Source organism: Kogia breviceps, chromosome 17 (genome assembly GCF_026419965.1).
Source record: "Kogia breviceps isolate mKogBre1 chromosome 17, mKogBre1 haplotype 1, whole genome shotgun sequence".
Lineage (NCBI taxonomy): Eukaryota > Metazoa > Chordata > Mammalia > Artiodactyla > Physeteridae > Kogia > Kogia breviceps.
Window position 1 is genome coordinate 47,037,598 of NC_081326.1, and position 23,771 is coordinate 47,061,368.

At 38.6% G+C, this 23,771-nt stretch overlaps 1 protein-coding gene across 50 annotated transcripts in view; it reads left to right on the top strand.

Moving 5' to 3' along the window:
* RIMS2 (regulating synaptic membrane exocytosis 2) overlaps positions 1–21,894 on the top strand; it is a 552,349-nt gene extending 530,455 nt beyond the window's left edge. For 45 of the 50 annotated variants that reach the window (XM_059042501.2, XM_059042514.2, XM_059042509.2 and 42 more), the window contains 5 exons: positions 12,842–12,983; positions 16,482–16,594; positions 16,886–16,987; positions 18,377–18,516; positions 19,021–21,893. In XM_059042501.2, the coding sequence (XP_058898484.1) occupies positions 12,842–12,983; positions 16,482–16,594; positions 16,886–16,987; positions 18,377–18,516; positions 19,021–19,239 (716 nt within the window). In that variant the 3' untranslated portion in view covers positions 19,240–21,893. Of the gene's footprint in view, positions 1–12,841; positions 12,984–16,481; positions 16,595–16,885; positions 16,988–18,376; positions 18,517–19,020 lie in introns of all 50 variants that reach the window. The other 5 variants (XM_059042507.2, XM_059042512.2, XM_059042500.2 and 2 more) reach the window with 1 other exon arrangement.
* Positions 21,895–23,771: the final 1,877 nt, after the last annotated feature.

Below are 23,771 nucleotides of genomic sequence, written 5' to 3' on the forward strand. Positions count from 1 at the left end.
GAAAAAGCTAACACAAAAATGATAATATCAGTTCTACTTTTAAAGTATCATTTTTTAAAAATTTATTTGTTTATTTTTGGCTGTGTTGGGTCTTCGTTGATGTGCGCGGGCTTTCTCCATTAGTGGCGAGTGGGGGCTACTCTTCGTTGCGGTGTGTGGGCTTCTTATTGCTGTGGCTTCTCTTGTTGAGAAACATGGGATCTAGGCGTGTGGGCTTCAGTAGTTGCAACACTCAGGCTCAGTAGTTGTGGCCCGTGGGCTCTAGAGCGCAGGCTCTGTAGTTGTACCACACGGGCTTAGTTGCTCCACAGCATGTGGGATCTTCCCGGACCAGGAATCAAACCTGTGTCCCCTGCATTGGCACGCAGATTCTTAACCACTGCGCCACCAGGGAAGTCCCCATCATCTTGATCTTCACACTATTCTCTCTCCAAAAACTTCAGTAGATTTCCATCTCCTACTAAATAAAACCTTTAGCCTAACATTCAAAGTCTTTCACAATCTGGTTCTTACATTCAGTTTAGCTTCCCTACCTTCCAAAGCCCTTTAGGAGCCCAGTGAATCAGTAGAACTAAGCTTTTTTGCTCTTTATCTCCAAATTCAGTAGCTTCAGATTCAAAGTTTGGGGCGGTGGTGTCTGATCAGCAGAACCTCGGCCATTTACTCATGTCGGAATTGCCAGGCAGGTTGGAAAAATGACAGCTGACAATTTTAGCTTCTACAGTTAAAGTATGGGTTATTTCTCATACATAGGAAGAGGGTTCAAATGCTGGTGAGCCAAAAACCCTAACAAATATCCATCTAATTATATAATTACCAGTGGGGGGAGAAAAGTGTTAAGCTCAGCCTAATTACCTATTTTTAAGTCTTTAAAAATACTGGCTTGCTATTTGGTCTTTGCTCAATAAGGTAAAGTATATGACTCTTAATTTTAACTTTTCCTGCAGATTTGGCCACCCAAAATATCTATGGACGTTTTTATTTTGCATATAGAACATAGTCAATCCCTCCCCCAGAAAGGCAACCTTAAAATATCATCCATATACCATGCAGATTGAAATCTAGGATCTCTGAGTGATGTAGAGTCCTCTCCTTCATATCCACATGTGGCTTTTCAGGTTATAGTGACCTGTAAACCTAAAGACACATTATCTGCCTCCAGTACATCCAATTTAAATGGTAAAGTAGCAGCAGGATAACCAAAACAAAATTTTTCATTTCTGAAGGAGAATAGGAAGCACATAGCAATCAGTCATCCACAGGAATTTTCCCACTTAGAGGGAATGGCAAAGATTGAGAGTAGAATACATTTCTTGGTTTACTCATCTGGGACCCTGGGTTCTGTTTTCTGGAAAGTGTTTCTTTGTCCTTTATTCTTTATGGCCCCAAAGGTTTGCATCGAAGAGGGGGTTTCATAGCGTTCATAGCCCACTTCTTCCTAGTGCAGATTAGGAAAAAAGTAGGAGTTATCTTAGGAGTTGAACAGGCTTTTTTTTTTTTATATTTATTTTTTTTATTTTTTTGGCCATGCTGCGCAGCTCCCCAACCAGGGATCGAACCCAGGCCCACAGCAATGAAAGGATGGAGTCCTAACCACTGGACAGCCAGGGAATTCCTGAACAGGCTTTTGTAAATGGGCTAGTAATTATTTTTTTCTATACAGATCCTTCAAAGATTCAGGAGGCGGTTTAAGTCCAGCCAGTTTCAAGTGTGAGTGACTCCAACCAAACACCTCACTGGACAAAGATTTTAAGCCTCGAGATTCTGGTCTTTTAGTTTCCACCCTCTGTGTCCTGCCTACTTCCTTTGTTCTCAGTGGCAACCACCTTGATATCATCTGAAATCTGTGGGTTTGTGTGGGAAAGCAACCCCTTAATCCAGTTTGGCCAACAGGCTCTCCCCATTTCTATGGCAAGGCCCCACTTTTTTATATAGTTTTCTTCCTGCAAGTTTAGGATAATTTCACATTATTCCAGTCATTTTTCAAAGAAGGATTTGTATAGCATTTTACAGTTTTCAAAACTTTTTCACAGAGCTTACAGTATCTGGTCCTTACTTATCACTACTCATTAAATACCACTACATTTCATATATTCTATGACATAGGCTAAGTCTGACCTCAAGTTTGTACAAAAGAACTCTGAGCTTTGGAAAGGAAGTTACCTGCCCAGAGTTTGCTAATGATCGAATAAAGACTTGAACTCATATCATCTGATTCTAAAATGGCATGCTCTTCTCACCACAAAAATGCTGCCTCAAAATAGCTAACTTGAGAGTTAAGAAGAGGTTCATGATATTTCACGTCCATTTTTGAGAGAGAAACAGGCACAAATATCAGTGGGCTGATGTGCGACCAAGGACAGATGTCAGTTAAAAAAAAAAAAAAGAAAAGAAAGCCAAAAAGCAGGGGGAACAATTTTCTAAATAATTTCATTTGCCATAATAGCAACGTCAGGTAGTAGGAACAAAAAAGTACCATAAAAAAGACAACCCCCAAAAGAGTACAGTGAGAGCTATAAGTTCTTATATTTAAATGTGTTAAGAATACCAAGATGAGGGACTTCCCTGGTGGTCCAGTGGTTAAAACTCCACACTTCCACTGCAGGGGGTGTAGGCTCAATCCCTGGTCGGGGAGCTAAGATCCCGCATGCCATGCAGTGTGGCCAAAAATAAAGTCACTAAGTTTGCGGTGGTTTGTTATTAAAAACAAAAACAAAAACAAAAAAACAAAAATGATAAGCCTCAACTTTTATGGAAAAATATTAGAATGATCTTACTGCAAAAGAGTCATAGCTTGGTTTTATTTGTTGCTAAAATAAGGATTAATAATTATTAACAATATTAACAAGTAATAACAACAGGAGCAGAGTGTTCTGATTCTCTGGGGCAGTCTCTTTCTCTTGTAAGGAAACACCAAATTGTTTTCCAGAGTGGCTGTACCAGTTTGCACTGAAAGAGAGTTCGTGCTGCTCCACATCCTCACCGGCATTTGGTGTTGTCAGTGTTCTAAATTTTGACCATTCTCATAGGTGTGCACTGGTATCCCATTGTTTTCATTTGCATTTCCCTGATGACATATGATGTAGAGCACCTTTTCATATGATTATTTGCCATGTATATACTATCTTATTTGGTGAGGTATCTGTTAGGGTGTTTGGCCCATCTTATAATCAGGTTGTCTGTTTTCTAATTGTTGAGTTTTAAGAGTTCTTTGTATATTTTGGATAACAGTCCATTATTGGATATGTCTTTTGCAAATATTTTCTTCCAGCCCATGGCTTATCATCTCATTCTCCTGGCAGGATTTTTTGCAGGGTAAAACTTTTTAATTTTAATGAAGTACAGCTTATCGATTCTGTATTTCATGGATCATGCTGTTGCTGTTGTATCTAAAAAGTCATCACCATACTCAAGGTCATCTAGGTTTTCCAGAAGTTTTATAGTGTTACATTTTACATTTAGGTCTGTGATTCATTTTGAGTTAATTTTTGTGAAGGGTTTAAGATCTGTATCTAGATTCTTTTTGTTTGTTTGTTTGTTTGTTTTGCATGTGAATATCCAGTTGTTCCAGCACCATTTGTTGAAGAGACTGTCTCTGCTCCATTGTATTGCCTTTGCTCCTTTGTCAAATATCAGTTGACTATTTTTATGTGGGTCCATTTCTGGGTTCTATATTTCTGTTCCATTGATCTCTTGTCTATTCTTTCATCAGTACCACTGTCCTGATTACTGTAGCTTTATAGTAACTCTTGAAGTTGGGTAGCATCAATCTTCCAACTTTATTCTTCTCCTTCAATATTGTGTTGGTGATTCTGGGTCTTTTGCCTCTGTATTTAAACTTTATAATCAGTTTGTCAATATCTAAAAAATAACTTGCTGGCATTTTGATCGGGGTTGCATTGAATCTATAGATCAAGTTGGGAAGACCTGACATATCAACAATATTGGGTCTTCCTGTCCATGAATATGGAATATCTCTCCATTTATTTAGTTCTTTGATTTTATTCATCAGAGTTTTGTAGTTTTCCTCATATAGGTGTTGTATATATTTTGTTAGATTTATACCTAAGTAGTTCATATTTTGTATGCTAATGTAAATGGTATTGTGTTTTGTTTTGTTCTTTTTTTTTTTTTTTTTTTTTTTTTTGGTGGTACATGGGCCTCTCACCGCCGCGGCCACTCCTGTTGCGGAGCACAGGCTCTGGACGCACAGGCCCAGCAGCCACGGCCCACAGGCCCAGCTGCTCCGCGGCACGCGGGATCCTCCCAGACCAGGGCACAAACCCGTGTCCCCTGCACCGGCAGGCGGACTCCCAACCACTGCACCACCAGGGAAGCCCGGTATTGTGTTTTTAATTTCAAATTCCACCTGTTCATTGCTGGTATATAGGAAAGCAATTGACTTTTGTATATTAACCTTGTATTTGGCAACCTTGCTGTAATCACTTACTAGTTCCAGCAGTTTTTATGTCGATTCTTTCAGATTTTCTACGTAGACAATCATGCTGTCTGTGAACAAAGACAGTTTTCTTTCTTTCTTCTCAATCTCTATACCTTTTATTTCCTTCTGTTGTTTTATTGCATTAGCTAGAACTTTCAGTATGATGTTTAAAGGAGTGGTAAGAAGGAAAATTCTTGCTTTGTATCTGATCTTGGTGGGAAAGCTTCAAGTTTCTCACTATTAAGTATGATGTTAGCTGTAAGTTTTTTGTAGATACTCTCTATGAAGTTGAGGAAGCCCTCTATTCCTACTTTACTGAGAGTTTATATGATGAATAGGTATTGGATTTTGTTGAATGCTTTTTCTGCACCTGTTGGTAAGATCATGTGATTTTCCTTTCTAGCCTGTTGATGTGATGTATTACATTAGTTGACTTTTGAAAGTTGAAACAGCATTGCATAACTGAGATAAATCCCATTTCATCATGGTGTGTAATTCTTTTTATACATTGTTGGATTTGAAGCTTCCACCCTAAGGTTACACAGACCAGTTTTGTTCACATTTCATTGGCCAAGCAAGTTATATGACCACACTGAACTTTATAAGTGAGGGAAATGTGAATATATTTAGACAGCCCTAATGTCTACCGTAATTGTGACCTCTACTTGTAGCTCACTTACTACTTCATAATAGCTGTGACAAAGCTGTTGGAATGAATGGATTTGTGTTAAACTCTGAAACAATTTTGGAAATCAACTGTTAATTTCTATTTATTTTCATTGTTAATGCCAATCCTGGATTAGCCCAAAAGAAACTGTCAGATATTTGTCAGTATTTTGTTTAGACTTTCTGAGATTTGAATTATGTTTATTATAGTTAGAAGCCCTGACAAACATAAATGTAAGGGCACAAGCTTTTATACACAACTACAGTAATCTACTCATGAGTGTCCCCATATTGAGGTCTTGCAGGACCAAATAGGTTTATAAATCAACCTCTTTATGTCCAGATGTAATATCTGCTGATGGGAAGTCATTTTTCAGAATCTACCAACCTGTCTTCAGCCTGTTTCCATAAATCATTTCCCATATTAACATCAAGAAAATCTTGACTCTAAAGTGAGTGTCTGCAAAAGGGGATGAGACTTTCCAGGTGAGAGCAAGCTGGTTCTGTGGACCCAAGATTTGGAAAGAGGTCGCCCTGACATTAAGTTAGGCATTTAATTGTGAGTCTCATCTTGGGGCTTAGGAGAGTTTTCCAATCAAGAGCAGAGAGGACTTTTTGATTTTTGTTGTCAAGTCACTCAAAGGGTTTTGTGGTTTTCAGCATTGTTAGGGGAAACTGACACTTTGGTTTTTTATTTACTCAAGTGGCTTTCTTTGAATTTAGAGGGTGCCAAGCAAATGAGTCATCAGATTAATTAGAGCAGAATAACAAGGACACCTCCTGTGTTGCTTTATGCTTGTGATCTTTTGTAATTCAAGAACTTGATTTTTACCTACAGGCACCTTCTCCAAATATACTTCGGCTTAAAGTACCACACCAGAATGAGTGGTTTAAGAACTCTGCAACAACATCATCTGGGCCTTAGTTTTGTAGTTTGCTACCTGAGTATTTTTAAACATCTTTATACACACACATATCATATATATAAATATATGTAGTGTATATATGTATGTAGTGTATATATATATATGTAGTGTATATATATGTACACTGTGTATGTAGTGTGTATATATATATATATATATATATATATATATATACTTTTAAAAATATATACTTTTTCTTATCACGGCTGTTGAGTTCTTACAGATAATTTCAGTTGTTCTACTCCTGTGGTCACAACAGGTTATTTTTATAGATCTCCCATTAAAAAAATCTAAAGAATTACCTGTTGTTGCTTGACAATTATCACAAACTTTTACCAGCTTAAAACAACACCCACTTATTAGTTCACAGTTCTGTAGGACACATGTCTGGCATGCCATGACTGGGATCCTACTTAGGGTATTGCATGGCTGAAATCAGGGTGTAGGCTGGGCTGAGTTCTTGTCCGGAGGCTCTGGGGGAAAGTCAGCTTCCAGGATCATTCAGGCTGTTGGAAGAATCCAGTTTTTTGCTGCCTGTCAGCTAGGCATTGCTGAAGGCTGCTCTCAGGTCCTTCCCACATGGTCCCCTCCGTCTTCAAGCCAGGAAACGTACACAAAATCCTTCTTGTGTTTCAGATCTCCCTAATTGACTTTTCTGGAACCAGCCAGAGAAAGCACTCTGCTTTTAAAGTTTTCATGTGGATGTGTTAGGCCCACCGAGTTAATCTTTCTGTCTTTAGGTCAACTGGTTAGTAACCTTAATTATGTTTGCAAAATCCCTTTTGCCATGTAAAGTAACATAGTCATGGAGGCCATCTTAGAATTCTGCCTACTATACTTTATATAGGCATTCTCTGTTATATAGATTCAGTTTTTAGGTTGAATAACATGACAGCATTCAAAACATTAAATGTGAATCACCATAGTGAATTATATTTAGGTTAAATTACTTTTATTGTGAATGTGATGCAAAGGATTTGTGGTATTGAAAAATACATACTTTAAAATAGATAGCTAGTGGGAAGCAGCTGCATAGCACAGGGAGATCAGCTCCATGCTTTGTGTCCAGCTAGAGAGGTGGGATAGAGAGGGTGGGAAGGAGACACAAGAGGGAGGAGATATGGAGATGTATGTATATGTAGAGCTGATTCACTTTGTTATAAAGCAGAAACTAACACACCATTGTAAAGCAATTGTACTCCAATAAAGATGTTAAAAAAAAAAGAAAAATACTTTTTAAATAAGTTTATAAAGATATCAGATAAAAGTACATTTAAAAGACTTTTTTTTTTTTAGCAATCTGTATTCCAACAATTTATTTAGCTCTGTCAGATACATTTTTTTTTAACATCTTTGAGTATAACTGTTTTACAATAGTGTGTTAGTTTCTCCTTTACAACAAAGTGAATCAGTTATACATATACATATGTTCCCATAACTCTTCCCTCTTGTGTCCCCCTCCCTCCCACCCTCCCTATCCCACCCCTCTAGGTGGTCACAAAGCACGAGGTGCACTCCCTGTGCTATGCTGCAGCTTCCCACTAGCTATCTAATTTACATTTGGTAGTGTGTATATGTCCCTGCCACTCTCTCACATCGTCACAGCTTACCCTTCCCCCTCCCCATATCCTCAAGTCCATGCTCTAGTAGGTCTGTGTTTTATTCCCATCCTACCACTAATCTCTTCATGACATTTTTTTTTTTTTTTAGATTCCATATATATGTGTTAGCATACGGTATTTGTTTTTATCCTTCTGACTTACTTCACTCTGTATGACAGACTCCAGGTCTATCCACCTCATTACAAATAACTCAGTTTCATTTCTTTTTATGGCTGAGTAATATTCCATTGTATATATGTGCCACATCTTCCTTATCCATTCATCTGTTGATGGACACTTAGGTTGCTTCCATGTCCTGGCTATCGTAAATAGAGCTGCAATAAACATTTTGGTACATGACTCTTTTTGAATTTTGGTTTTCTCAGGGTATATGCCCAGTAGTGGGATTGCTGGGTCATATGGTAGTTCTATTTGTAGTTTTTTAAGGAACCTCCATACTGTTCTCCATAGTGGCTGTATCATTTTATATTGCCACCAACAGTGCAAGAGTGTTCCCTTTTCTCCACACCCTCTCCAGCATTTATTGTTTCTAGAGTTTTTGATGATGGCCAATCTGACTGGTGTGAGATGATACCTCATTTTAGTTTTGATTTGCATTTCTCTAATGATTAATGATGTTGAGCATTCTTTCATGTGTTTGTTGGCTATCTGTATATCTTCTTTGGAGAAATGTCTATTTAGTTCTTCTGCCCATTTTTGGATTGGGTTGTTTGTTTTTTTGTTATTGAGCTGCCTGAGTTGCTTATAAATTTTGGATATTAATCCTTTGTCAGTTGCTTCATTTGCAAATATTTTCTCCCATTCTGAGGGTTGTCTTTTGGTCTTGTTTATGATATCCTTTGCTGTGCAAAAGCTTTTAAGTTTCATTAGATCCCATTTGTTTATTTGTGTTTTGATTTCCATTTCTCTAGGAGATGGGTCAAAAAGGATCTTGCTGTGATTGATGTCATAGAGTGTTCTGCCTATGTTTTCCTCTAAGAGTTTGATAGTGTCTGGCCTTACGTGTAGGTCTTTAACCCATTTTGAGTTTATTTTTGTGTATGGTGTTAAGGAGTGTTCTAATTTCATACTTCTACAGGTAGCTGTCCAGTTTTCCCAGCACCACTTATTGAAGAGGCTGTCTTTTCTCCACTGTGTTTCCTTCCCTCCTTTATCAAAGATAAGGTGACCATATGTGTGTGGGTTTATCTCTGGGCTTTCTATCCTGTTCCATTGATCTATATTTCTGTTTTTGTGCCAGTACCATACTGTAAAAGACGTATTTTTAAAAGCTATTATAAATGCTCAGCATATGCCTAGAATTCTTTGATTCTATCAGATGACAGGGAGTAGCCTTATCTCCTCAATATATACTATTAATCATGGTCTTGGTCACACATTAATGACACAAACTCATAGACTTTAGAGCTAAAAGAGATCAGAGATCATCTGGCACCCTCTCCCTCCTTTATTTTATTTTTTCCTAAATGAGGAACCTGAAACTCAGAGAGGGATATGACTCAGAGAAGGCCATAGAGCCAGCTAGTCAGTGGTAAAGATTGGCCTAGAATACATGTTTTCTGATTTCCTTTCTGGTATAAATAATAATAACAGTACCATTAATTGAAGATTTTCTATATAGCAGGCACTATCCTAAGCATTTTAAATATATTGTTTTCCTTAACCGTGTCAAAAATTATATCAGGTAGGCATTACTATTATCATTGCCATTCCACAGTTTGAGAAAGCTGAGTCTCAGAGAAGGTAACTTGCTTCATGTCACCCAGCTAGTACATGATAGAGTAGGGATTCTAAGAGAAACAGTTGGACACCAGGGCCTGACCTCGTCACTATTCTCTGCTCTTTCCACCCCACCAGCTGCTTCTAGCAGGGCCTTCCACATGTACTCATAGATTTAGCTTAGTATCATCGCCATGGACAGCTGTCCAAGCTACCCATTGGTTATATTCTGACAACAAAATAGTGAATAGCAGAGAACGTGGAGTCAGGGAACTGTGTATAAACTCTGGTTCTGTCATTTTCTGTTTGGCTTCAGGGAATTGTGTAACCCACTGGGGCCCTTGGATACTGGATCTGTAAGAGAGTTGTTCTAAAGAGGACACATGTAAAAAGCAATCTGTAAACAAAAGGATTACATGCTCATTGTGTTGTTATTCTTTGCCAAATGGTGACTAGTTCTCATCACCCTGTAATAGCAGATTTTCAAGTCACTTTTGCTGTGATAAGAGTCAGGCATTAAATGAAAACCAGTAGATTTTGGACACTGCAAAGGCCATGCATGTCCTGAGACCTTTAGGAAGTCATGTTTTCTGTACTTATCCTCATTCTGCATTTTCAGACGTCACTGAAGTTGTATATCTCACTGGGTGGTGGTTTTTCATTCTTCATAGGCATTCTTCACAGGAAGTGAACGGTAAAGCTACACGGAGAGGCCATTGGCCTGGCTCCCTCACACCAGCCCAGCACCTTTCATGATTCCAGTTCACACCTGGACAAAAGTTTACTACTTTTTAAAAAAAATTTTTTTTGGAGTAGAGTTGATTTACAATGTTGTGTTCGTTTCTGCTGTACAGCAAAGTGAATCAGTTATACATATACATATATCCACTCTTTTTTAGATTTCTTTTCCCATATAGGTCATTACAGAGCACTGAGTAGAGTTCCCTGTGCTGTACAGTAGGTTCTTATTAGTCATCTATTTTATACACAGTGGTGTCTATATGTCATTCCCAATCTCCCAATTTATCCGTCCCCCACCCTTTCTTCCCTGGTAACCATAAGTTTGTTTACTACATCAGTGACTCTATTTCTGTTTTGTAACTAAGTTCATTTGTACCATTGTTTTAGAGTCCACATATAAGCGATATCATATGATGTTTTTCTCTGTCTGACTTACTTCATTCAGTTTAATGTGGCCATTTGGGGATCACTCTCAAATGAAATCATAAATATTGAATGTATGGCTATCAAGGTCTACTCTTCATCCCCATCTGTTTGTTATTGTTGTTATTTCATCCTCTTTGTTTTATGTATATGTGTATTTTTTGCTATACTGTTTGAAAGTAAGTTGCAAACTATAGCATTTCATGTCTAAATACTTCAGCGTATGTATTTCCTAATGATAAGGAAAGTTTTTATAATACATGCCATTATCTACCGAGGGAAATTAACAATTTTTTAATCCCATCTAATACCCAATTCATATTCATATTTTCCCTACTTGTCCTAATATTGCTTTTAGTGTTTTGCTTTTAGGGTTTCTTTTTTTGTTGTTTTTTTTTCTTGAAAAGAAACCAATCAAAGTATACTTATAGCATTTAATATTTTTATTATTAAAAATATTTTTAAATATTTTTAAAGCTGGAACAATTCCCCCACCTTGTTAGTTTGTTTTCATGATATTAACTTTAAGAGACTAGGTCAATTCTCTTGAACAAAATCCCATGTTCTGGGTTTGTCTGATTTTGTGTGTGTGTATCCTTTATATTGTTCTGTCCTCTCTATTTTTGAAAACTTAGAAGTTGGTTGCAAAGACCTGATTAGAAACAGGTTGTGTACTTTTGTCTAGAACAACTTGATAGGTGCTACAGTGACTGCCCCACTATTAGTGCTAAGTTCGCTCACTTGATTAAGATGGCAATAGCCAGGTTTCCCAGTAGTAAAGTACCTGTTTTCCTTTAACAATTACAACTCATTTGTGGGATGATTTTTTGGCTCATATGAATATCCTTGTATTTAATGGCATTAGCATCCATTGATGTGCCTTATTTGAATCATTTATTCCACTGGAGGTTGCCAATTGGTAATTTTAAAATTTTCTCACTTTTTACATGTATTAACTAACCATTTCTCTGGAAGGAAGAGCCTTCCATCATCAATGGGGGATGCTTTAGCTCCTCTCAATAGTTCATATCAGTACAACATGTTTTACTATCAATTATCTAAAATAGGCTCAGATTATGGAACTGAGTTGTAGATCAGTGATATCATATTTTATATATACTTTTTAAAGCATTTTGATGACATTAAAGTTGGAAGTGGAGGAGAGATGAAATTTAAAGCAGTGTTTCAAAGTGGTGAGCAGATATTATAAGAGGTTTGATGGAAAGGATTTCCACAAGTCACTGTCAATATCACCGAATATTTATTGATCTAAAATGAAATTATTAATACCAGGCACTAAAAGAGCTTACCATATCCCAAAATACTAATGATGTGAATAGTCAATGTGGATAAATATTTAGACCTGACAGGAAGTAAATTAATACAAGTAATTTGAACCATGCCCCTGTTGCTCCAGCTTTAGTCATCTCTCAGCTCCACATTCCAACATGCAAGGCCTTTGATAACTGGGGCTGTTGCTTGGATCCCAATCTGCCCATTTTTCAAGCCCAGCTCAAATCCCAACTCCCTCTGACGCTCCTTTTCCTCCCTGTCCTCTGCAGATGGCACTTCGTACCTCTGTTACATCTGTAGTACTTGACTCAGTTTCCTGTTTGGTCTTCTAATTGGCTTCCATAAGCAAACCTCCTATTCAAACTGTTGAAGATCCTTAAGAACATGACTGTCCATGACCAAAAATTTAAAAGCTCTTTTTTCACGTGGCATTGCTGGGTTTTGCATTCCTTATGAGAATCTCTCTGCAAGTTACGACCAGATGTGAAAGTGTTATCGGGCAAGGCTATCTCCTTAGTGTAGCTTTCTTTGCTTTCTAATACTGATCACCCTGCAAAAACAGGTTTTTGTGTGAAAGTTAAAGCTAGAATTGAGGATTACTCACCATCTATTCTTTGGAAATAAAGTGAAGGCCAACTTCTTTGACTATGACAAAAAGAAAGAAAAAAGAAGAAGACAGGCATAAATTAATCTTGATTTAAATATTACAATGAAAACAAAGCTTATTTTACACAGCTTGAACCTTTTTGTTCCTTTTTGTTACCAATTTGAACACTGTTTTAAATGAAAATAAAACAATGGTATTTTGTGCTTCTTGAAGACTTTTTAGAAAGTTTTCACCCCACTCAACAAGACATGATTTGAAATACCTTTTCTCTCTGCCTCCTTCATAAAAGCATTTTGTATTTATGCAGGTTTTTCATCTGAGGACCTCAAAGCATTGGCTGCTATTTTTTGTTACCAGAGGATGACGACAAAACTATCACCCCTTTTGTTTTCTGTCCGTCCAGAAGCCAGTGGTAAAAAGCTACGGAGCACCGTGCAGAGAAGTACAGAAACAGGCTTGGCTGTGGAAATGAGGAACTGGATGACTCGACAGGCGAGCCGAGAATCTACCGACGGCAGCATGAACAGCTATAGCTCAGAAGGAAAGTGAGTGATGCTGGCTGTGCCCTGGTCTCCATGCCTTGCTGGAGACCTTCCTCTCTACCTCACTCTCTGTGCTTTCACCAAAGCTAACTCACATGCCCTATAGCACCATTTTAACTTTCGGTGGCTGATTTGCTGTGAAAAAATCTTTTGCTTACCTGCCAGTGAGAAATGTGACATATCTGGCTTTTTAGATCAATGGAAATAGGTTTGGGGATAAAGTGTTTCAATTTAAGGGCAAGATGCTAAAATGTGACTATCACAAATAGAAGTTTGCCCTACCTTGAAATAATACATAAAAGCACAGAAATAATAAGCACTTGTGCCCATGGCACCTGTACGATGCTAATTTTTTAAATCTTTGCTCTAAGAGTTATTACTAAAAAATATAGAATATCGATGCATACTTAGTTCCATCCAGTAACAAACAGTTCGGATAAATGTAACAGCCAAAAAGAAATGCCACAAAGTTGGTGAGCCTTTCCTTTATGTAGTTATCATGTAGCTTTCCCTTGACTCCACTGTACCTGAGATATTTTTAAAGCATTTGTAAAGATTGTATAGCCCTGTCACCAACAAATTAACAATTAGCAACTGCAGATTGTAGATGGGTGCGTAAAGGACATTAATAGAGAAAAGTGGGGTTTACTGACCTCATCTGTCATCACCATGGAAGCATCAGATGCGTAGGCAACGTATGTGTAGTCAGTTCACAGATGTGAGGCCATAGGAGCAGCTGGCAGAGTGTTGATGATATGCCCTAGGGATCATTTGTCTAGCACAATTATATAAATGTAAGAGATTTATATGGTTTCCATACATTTATAAATAAGGTTATATGGGATATTTATGGAAGCATTAAAAATGTTCAGATTAACTGTATATTTGGGAATTAAGCTTGGGGGACAAAATAGATTTGACGTTAATCAAGGAAGTCCTAAAAGAGATGGAGAATCAAGTAAAAAAGAAACGTGCAGTGAGGACTCACCACTGCAAAGCACCGTGTTAGACACTGTTAGGGATATAAAAATGCTTAAACTATGACCCCTGTGCTCCAGGTGTTTATAGTCTTATTGGAGAAATGGGATGAATACTCAAATTCATCAACAGATATTTCCTTACCTTCTAGTGTTCTAGGCACTTTGCTATGAGTTGGGGATATATGTCATACAAGGAAGCAAAAATCAGTTGGTCATTAGACCATAGGCTTTAGAATCATATAGGCTTAAATTCTAATCTGTTTTTTGGTGCTATAGAAATGGGCAAGTTATGTAATTTTTTTAAGATTCATTTAAATTAATTGAGTTTAACAAGTACTTACAATATTTCAGGCATGGTTCTAGTGCTGGATATATATCAGTGAACAAATAAGAAAAAAACCCTACCCTCATCAAAGCTACAGTCTAACAGATAAGATGGACAATAATCTTGAAAAATTGTTCAAATAAAAGAAAAATTAGGAAAATATATAATAGATTAGGTGGTATAAATGCTAAGGAGGAAAAGGTGAGAGAAGAGGTGGCAGAGGTTAAGGGTAGGGTTTTATGTAGGTTAGACAGGGAAAAGGGCACATTTGATAAAAAATCTGAAGGAAGTTAGTGAACACATGAATGCTTGAAGGAAGAACATTTCAGGCTGAAGCAATGCTGAGGCTGGAGCTTACCTGGCATCAGTAGTGGGAACGGCGGCACCGGGGAATGAGAGCAGGAGTAGTAAAAAGCTAGGAATTAAGATATGGGGGGCAGGGGTGGACAGGCTGTATTGTCTTTATACATCATCGTAAGGACTTTGCTTTTACCCAGATCGAGATGAGAAACCCATGGAGGATTGTGAGCAGAGGCCTGACGTCATCTGGCTTCAGTTTTAACAGATCACTCTGATTGCTGTGGGAGTGGAGGGAAAGGTGGCAATGGGGGGCTCAGTCAGAAGGCTGTTGCAGCAACACAGAAAGAGAAAAGGATGGCTGGGACCCGACTGGCAGCATTAGTGAGGTCGGATTCTGGATGTATTTTGACAGTAGAGACAATAAGGTTCAATAGTGCATTTGATATGAATGTGAGAGAAAGAGAGTGTATTAGTTTGCTAGGGCTGCCATAACAAAATACACAGAAACAGTACCACTAAAACAAAAATTCGTTTTCTCATAGTTCTGGAGGCTAGGAATCTAAGATCAAGGTGTCAGCAAGTTTGGTTTCTCCTGAGACCTCTCTCCTTGGCTCCCAAAGGGCCACCTTCTCGTGTCCTCACATGGTCTTTTCTCTCTTCATGGACACCCCTGGTGTTTCTTCTTCTTATAAGGACACCAGTCATAGTAGCTTAGGGCCCCACCTTTATGACCCATTTAACTTTAAATATCCCTTTAAAGGTTCTACGTCCAAATACAGTCATACTGAAAGAATGAAGTTGTCATTTAAGACAGGAATCCTCTGAGAAGAGCAGAGTTTGATATTTTGTTTGTTTGGGGTTTGAGAGTCAGCTTGGGACAAGTTGAGTTTCAATTGCCTATTAGACATTCAAGCAGGTAAGGAGACAGAGCAGTTAGAATACAGGTCTGGGGCCCAAGTGAGAGGCCCAAGCTGGAGATGTCAGTCTAGGCGATATGAGCATAGATGGTGTTTAAAACCTTGAAACTGGAGGAGATTGCCAAGGGAATCAGGACTTACAGAGAAGAAGTCAAGTCAAAAGATGGAGCCTCCTATATTTAGTGGTAAAATTAGCAAAGGAGACTGAGGAAGAATAGCCAAAGAGGAAAACCAGGAGGCTAGAGAGTCCAGGAAGCAAAGTGGAGAAAGTGTTTCAAGGAAGAGGGATGGATCAATTGGGTCAAATGAGGCTAATATGTTCAATTAGACAAGTCTGGAGTATTAACAGTCGGATTTACCAGTGTGGCTGTTAGGTAACCTTGATCAGAGAAATTTTGGTGGAGTGGAGAAAAAGTGAGGAAGAGAGCAAGGAAAAACTGATTCGATTTTCAAAGGAGAATGAGAGGAAAGAACTTGAAGAGGGTACATAGAGACAGCTCTACAAAGTTTCAAGGAGAGAAACGGGGTGGTAGCTGCAGAGGGAAGGAGGTTAGGAAAGGGATTTTTTTTAAGGTGGAAGAAATAACAGTGTGTTTGGGTGTTGATGGGAATGATCTGAAGACTTTCTTCATCGATAAAATGGGTTAAATAATAGAACCTCTCTCATAGTGCAGCTAAGAGATTCAATATGCTAATGCCTGTCATGGAATAAGTGCTCAAAGTGTACTGAGTGCTATACATAGAAATCACAGTTCATGCCCTCCAGACAAGGAAAAGAAAGGCACATAAACAGAGGCTTGCAATACAGGACGAGGGCTGCTAGAGGATAAGGAGGGAGAGCCGTGGAGGTGCAGTGGGGAGGTTGGGATCCAATTAACGTAAGTGGCAAAATAGTGGTACCAACTGCTCCTGCCACGGAAAGGGGGCTAGATGGAAACAGGAGTCGAGGGTTTAATCCTGTGTGTTATTTTACTTTTAGTCTGATTTTCCCTGGTGTCCGCTTGGCCTCTGATAGCCAATTCAGTGATTTTCTGGATGGCCTTGGCCCTGCCCAGCTAGTGGGGCGCCAGACTCTGGCCACACCTGCCATGGGTAAGAATTTCTGTCATGTGATTGTTTTTCTTTTAGATTATTGAAAATCACATTCTTTCAATTCATAGGAGCTTTAACGGCATTATCAGGAATGAGTATCTTAGATTTAAACAAAAAACTTTGACTAATTTTTTCCATCATAATTTATATGCTTTTTAAAGTAAGGTATCATTGATAAATTTTTAAGTATATTTGAATTTAGGAGAAGATGTGGGAAGTGATGAAACAATGTTAAACCAAGGCCTTTGGCACAAACATTTCTCTCACTGTTTCTTACTCACATGCCATTAGGTGACATTCAGGTAGGAATGATGGACAAAAAGGGACAGCTGGAGGTGGAAATCATTCGGGCCCGTGGCCTTGTTGTAAAACCAGGTTCCAAGACACTGCCAGGTAAGAACAGAAGAGATCCTTCTATTATCATTCATAATCCACACTTTTCAATTCAGAGACTTTGTTTTTGATTAGATGCTGGCAACTTTGCTCTTAAATGACCAAGGATACTAATAAATGAGACAGTTAAGTGGCAGTTTGTGTGTGTGTCCTGAGTGAGGGTGGTCTGATGGGGATAAGTCATTAGATAAGCACATATGTGGTAGAAACCACTGTAAAATAAAACCTACCACATTCATTTTGTACAACTTATACATAAGAAGTTCTCGTTAGCTGGTGTTTTGTGTTATTCTTCAGTTTATCTGGAGCTTCTAAATCCTCCTAACGAATCCTTAGAGTCCTGGAATTAGAATAAAAATAGTTACAGGCTCCCAAAGTAGCATAAGCCCCATATGTGAAGGACATTCTAAGATTCTTACTTCCTGTAGTGTATATAGAGAGGTACCATTATAAGTTTTTATTGTGATGTCACATATTTCATACCGAAATGTCATAATCTAAGGTGCTTAGAGCCATGGGGAATGCCACAGATGTCTGATGCAGAGAATTAAAGAACATTGGATCTGATGTATAGAACAATTCTGAAACTTGGTTTCTCACCTCAGCACCTCCACTGACTGAACTGTAATTTTGAATCTCTAGCTTCCCTGTCCTTGCAGAAATTCCAAATTGTAATGTATGTTACCTATTGTACAACCTTGCAGTGGTGATTAAGACAGTTGTGTTCATAAACGTCTTGGCGCTTAGTCAACTGACTCTGCTAGGAAGAATCCTGCAGTTTTGGACGTGCACGAAAATGTTTTTATGAAGAGTCTGTCAGAAAAACTTCAACCCATGGTATTCATAATTAGTTGCCTCTTCCTGGCTAATCTGAACATATTACATCAAACCCCACCCCTGTTGGGTACCCACACCATCAATAAATAAACCCTTTTGAGTGATCAATGCTTTGTGGGGATGGGTGAGTAAAACAATATAATTTCGAGCACATTTAATTAGATTTAAGTATTGACACATGAAAAACTGAGCGAGACATCTTTCTTGAAATTGTTAGGGACTGCAAGCATTTCTCTCTCTTTTTTTTTTTAACGCGGTTGTGCAAATCCATATAACCAGTTGATGGCAAAATAGTAATCAACTCAGAGGCTATGTTGACATTGCCTAAAACTACCTGAATGGTTGATAGTTATCTATTGTTTAGCTAATGATTTTGACGTAGTGTGGAATATTGTTTAGCTAATGATTTTGACGTAATGTGGAAAGGCCAGTGATTTTTTGACCGCTGGCTCTTCCAGCCTAAGATTAAGCTGTGGCAGATGTCACCCGTAAGCTGGGTGTTCCGTAACCATAGCTCATCACTTAACTCTCCTCTGTGTTTTCTTTCCCAAGCACCATATGTAAAGGTGTATCTATTAGATAATGGAGTCTGCATAGCCAAAAAGAAAACAAAAGTGGCAAGAAAGACGCTGGAACCCCTCTACCAGCAACTATTATCTTTTGAAGAAAGTCCCCAAGGAAAGGTTTTACAGGTATTTACTGAAGTATATATTCCTTACCTAAGAAAGTGTCTTCACGGAGTCAAACTTTGTATCCAGCATCTTTTCTTATCACATCCTTTTCCATTCCTCACAGCTGAAATTCTTGGGAGACTTCAAAGTAGTGGCCAGTGCTATAAAGCTATACACACTAGGGAACTATCGATATAGTCAATATCCTGTGATAAACCATAATGGAAATGAATGTGAGAAAGAAAAAAAAAAGCTATACACACTGTTGTTTCCTTTAAAGTGACTACAGACTTGTAAACCCCCATCACACATAAGCTCCCATCTTCCTTGATCGCTTATGATCTTAGCACTCCTGTAACGTTTTCCTAACGTACCTTCGGATTCTGGTAAAGACAACTACCCCAGTAATTAAATACAACTACATAACTTGATGTTGGATGTCAGCACGTTAACTGAATGTATTTTAGTTTACAAGCTTTTACATACATGATTATACTGACATTGCTCTTTTAATTTTGCCAACAGATCATAGTCTGGGGAGACTATGGCCGCATGGATCACAAATCCTTTATGGGAGTGGCCCAGATACTTTTAGACGAACTGGAGCTATCCAATATGGTGATTGGCTGGTTCAAACTTTTCCCCCCTTCCTCCCTAGTAGATCCAACCTTGGCCCCTCTGACAAGAAGAGCTTCCCAATCATCTCTGGAAAGTTCAACTGGACCTTCTTACTCTCGTTCATAGCAGCTGTAAAACTGTTGTCATAGCAACCAGCGTTACAAAAAAAACAAAAACAAAAAACCCCACAGGTCGCAAACCCTGGTAACACTGCATGCTTAATGTTGTGTCTTCTGAGCCTGTTTCTAGGGATACAAAGCGATCCTGTGTTCTCAGAGGAAGTTGCACACATTGTGCCCTAAAGAAGGCCCTCAGGTGAAAGAGCGGAGCTATGACCAACTATCAGGTTTGGAGTTCAAGAATACTCACGTTTTGGTCCAATCTGAAGCCATGGATTAATCTCAAAGAATCAGTTTCATGCAACAAAAGCCCTTTTCAATGGCACCTTTATATTTTTATCGTTCCTTTTTCTTCATTTCTCTGACCCCAAAGTCCTGTGATGCCACAGAAATGGAGCTATCCAGCCATTAAGCCATGTTACAAGTCAAGGCATGAAGTCCTAGGAAGCACCAGGTGAAAAGCAAGAGACCAAAGACTTGGTCCAGGACAAAAACGTCAGCCCTCCTCTGGACGGGGACGGGAGCAGCCAGTCCAACGTGACAGCGTGAACAGTGGCAGACTTCGGAGCTCCAGCAGGCATGGCACTCACTAAAACCAAGATGAGTCGGACTCTGAAAAACAAAATTCTGTGGCTACACGGTACTGAATGAAATTAAACTTTTTTTTGCATGGACACAGATTAGCTGAATACTTAAATTATTTTCTTGGGGCTGCAACTTGCAAAAATAAAAATAAAAATCAGCCATTTTCAACAATTTATATTATTTTTAAAAATAAATTTCACTAGTGCATGGTTTTAAAAAAGGGAGAGAATGCAACAAGGTGATACAAAGACACACCATGTTTATTCTTTAAAGTAATCACAGTCTGTGTTTTGGCAGACATTAAAGAAAATACTTTCTAGAAAATACTTAAAATTCTCTTTGTGACAAATAAGTATAACATATTCAACTTATTTCCATGTTAAATATACAAATCTTACAAAGTTCAATATGTACAAATTGTTCACATCTTTCTTCCTCTATCTCACTTTTCTTCTTCTCCCTCTTTTAATCTTTTATTTTCCTTCTCCCTACCAGAGTGAACATTATGCTAAAAAATTACAAGATCTTGACCTGATACTCTCTTATACCCCATGTTTGATTCAGAGCTGTAGATGCTTCTGAATCTCTGAATTTCTCAAGGGGGGCAAAAACTATTTAAGAGCTTTCTTTATTTCAAGCATTTGAAAAGGATTTTGCAACATGACTTGGGAGTTCATTAGAGTAAGTCAGCATGTATTTGATAAAGAAGATATCTGAACTTTTGCAATTTATTGTACGGTGCATGGTAATTTTATTTCCATCTTCAAAGTTCAGTTTACAGGAAAATCCTAAAATGTGGCCATTGTAATGTCTAATAAATTTGTTTTTAGCACCAGCATTATTCATACAGGGGTTAAAGTATTATTTCTAGAAGGTCTTAGGTTTTGTGTTTTTTTTTTAATTAATTAAAGCAATTCCTTTAGCCAATTTACTACGTGAATAGAAACACTACTAACTAACAATTTGGAGCCCTGAAACACAAGGCTGTTTATTAATTCATTTTTCTGTAGTAAAATTCAGTTTTTCACAAATTATATTTCTAAAGAAATATAGCAAACATAAATTTGCAACAGATAATTTTAAAGCTCCAATTTTTAGGTGACTCAAAGAAAGTCAGTCTGCCTATTAACAGTTCTTTGATGCCATCACCGAAAGTCTACACACAAATCCCCAAAATCAAACCCCTGCCTTTGGTTTTACAGACAGTTATTACCATTGGGTGGTGCTGCAAGGTCAAATTTCTCTTAAGTTCCCCGACTTAGGAGAAAAGTCACCGCGTAATGTAATAAACCACCCATACTTCTTTGTTTCTTTCTGTGCACTTTGATAACACATTCTTATAGATGGATTTTAACTTCCTGTAACAACTTTTGAAATCCACGAACATACCATTTGTTTAAGGCCACGCACAAAAATTGCTCTCGTGTTCCTTTTTAAGTTCAGTGTTGACCATTCAAAACTATCATGCTTGATATGGTGCAAAAGTTAAAAATGAGTATCACTAAAAATGCCTTCTCTTTATGTGGTGCAATACGAAATACACTGAGACTGTGTCTTGACATTCTGAGACCTACGATGGACCCAGGTAAAGTTGAAAAGAACGAATAAAACTCTATTGAAATAATTTAGACACTTGTGTACCAGCAACAATTGATTTAATAGACCTACAGTGTCTATACTCTCCCTCAGAATAAACGTTTACCATTTTCCTGATACTAAGATGCAGTCACATAATCTTTTGTGCATATTCCTATATAAATTATTTCTAATTTTAATAAGAAGGACATGACTGTATGGAATATTTGTACATACCTATCATTATGCAGTATTTATTTTAATGTTGGTGTATTTTTTTTTTAATTTTCACATGTCTGCACCTCGACTTGTGGTTTAGTCATGTAAATAGCACTATTCCAGTGACCACTGATGCCCTGTACATAGTATGTTTTAAAAGTAAAGGGAATTCCAGTTGGAAAAAAAGGGCAGATTAGTCCTGTAATGAACACCAACTAATGTAAAACTCAAATTCATTCTCGTGATGGTATTTAACACTTTAAATAAAACATTTTCTTTGCAGACGTTGTATGCATGGCGTTCTGACTTCTTCCCACACATTCCCAAGCCTACTACAGCTCATTCCCTGAGCCCGCACGTGATTTAAAGACAACGAAATCATCTTTTCCACCTCTCCATAACAGAAGCAAACCTCTGGTCTTAGCAGATAGCCCTCAGTAGAGCACTTCCTTAAAATGCCAAAGGGGGACTTCCCTGGTGGCGCAGTGGTTAAGAATCCTCCTGCCAATGCAGGGAACATGGGTTCGATTCCTGGTCCGGGAAGATCCCACATGCCGCGGAGCAACTGAGCTCGCGTGCCACAACTACTGAGCCTGCGCTGTAGAGCCTGTGCTCTGCAACAAGAGAAGCCACCACAATGAGAAGCCCGCATACCACAGCAGAGTAGCCCCCGCTCACCACAACTAGAGAAAGCCTGCTCACAGCAACCAAGACCCAACGCAACCAAAAAATTAAATAAATAAATAAATAAATAAAATAAAAAATAAAAACCCTTCCCCCAAAAGCCATTGGGGAGTTTGGGTCTTTAAAAATAATAATTCAAAAAAATAAAAAAATAAAATGACAAAGGATTTCGGCTCACATTATTAAAACTGGTTGCTTTTTTAAGAGATTACTGCAGATTGAGGTGCTTTCTGATGAAAGGACTCAGCAACTCACAGATTTAAATGAGTGAGATTTCTGAGTCAATGTGGCCTCCACTGACAGCAGTCAAAGAGAACCACGCACAGGCTCTGCCATTCCCTGGTTGGAGATGGCGAGGGTGACAGTTGGCATTACGCTATGTGTTTCCACTGATGTGTCAGTTCAACTTTGTGGGGGACGGGGGTGGGGTGCATTTTCAGTTGGGGACACATGCGTGGCAACCTGACATGGAGCATCTGACATATAACAACCTGTTCAGAGACTGGCTTCTGTCACGTGAGTATGAGTGGAGGAGAGGGTCTCTCCATACCCTTCTAGGGTGGTTCCTCAAACTGCGAGAAAGAACCCCAGCAGAGTTCCAGTGGAAGTCCTCCCTGGCTCTAAATTTAAGAGCGAGTTTGATTAATCAGAAATCCAACTGAAATCCAAACCCAGTTCTCTCTCCATTCCTTGAGCCAGCCGTTTCTTTGATTTCCAAGGACTCGATTCCAGCCCTGTCCCCCATATCGATCCCAGATTACCTTTTCACTATTTAATATATACTCTCTGCTCTAGCAAGCTCTTTGCTGTTCATACACTCCTGAAAATCTCCTTGCCTTTTTTATATGCCCTCTCCTGAAAAGCCCTTCTACCTTCTCAGAAGTGATCCATGTTAGTCCCCCTTCCTGCAATTCCTAGCTCAGGACTGAGCTCTCCTGTAGCAGTTCCTGACAACCCTAACCACGCGGCTGCATCGACGCCCACGCCTTCACTTTCCCAGGAACTCCAGACACCGAGGGTCCACAAGCAAAGATGAAGGACGTGACGGTCACTATCACAGGGGCTGTGGGAGAACTGGCCAAGAAATCACCAGAGCTGGCTGTCTGTACTGACTTAACCTTTAGCACTCTTGGCATAGAAATCACATTCTCTGCATGTTTCTCTCCACTCACACAGCTCATGATGCCTCAATATCCTCTAGCATCCATGGACTGAAGGAACAGAAGTCCACACATCCACCTTGGGTTTGTGAAATGTGTACTGAGAAGCAGTGCGTAAGAGGGAGTAAAAAACAAAAACAATCTACGGCACTCAAATTCTTCATATGACTTAAGTCACTTAGTCTCTCTGGCAATCATTTCTTCACCTGGGAAATAAGGAGTTTGAGTTAAACATTCTTCCATCATTAAATCAACACTTTGACTATAACTTATAAGCTCCTTCAAGGAAGGGACCATATATGGGTTTTCCCCCCTC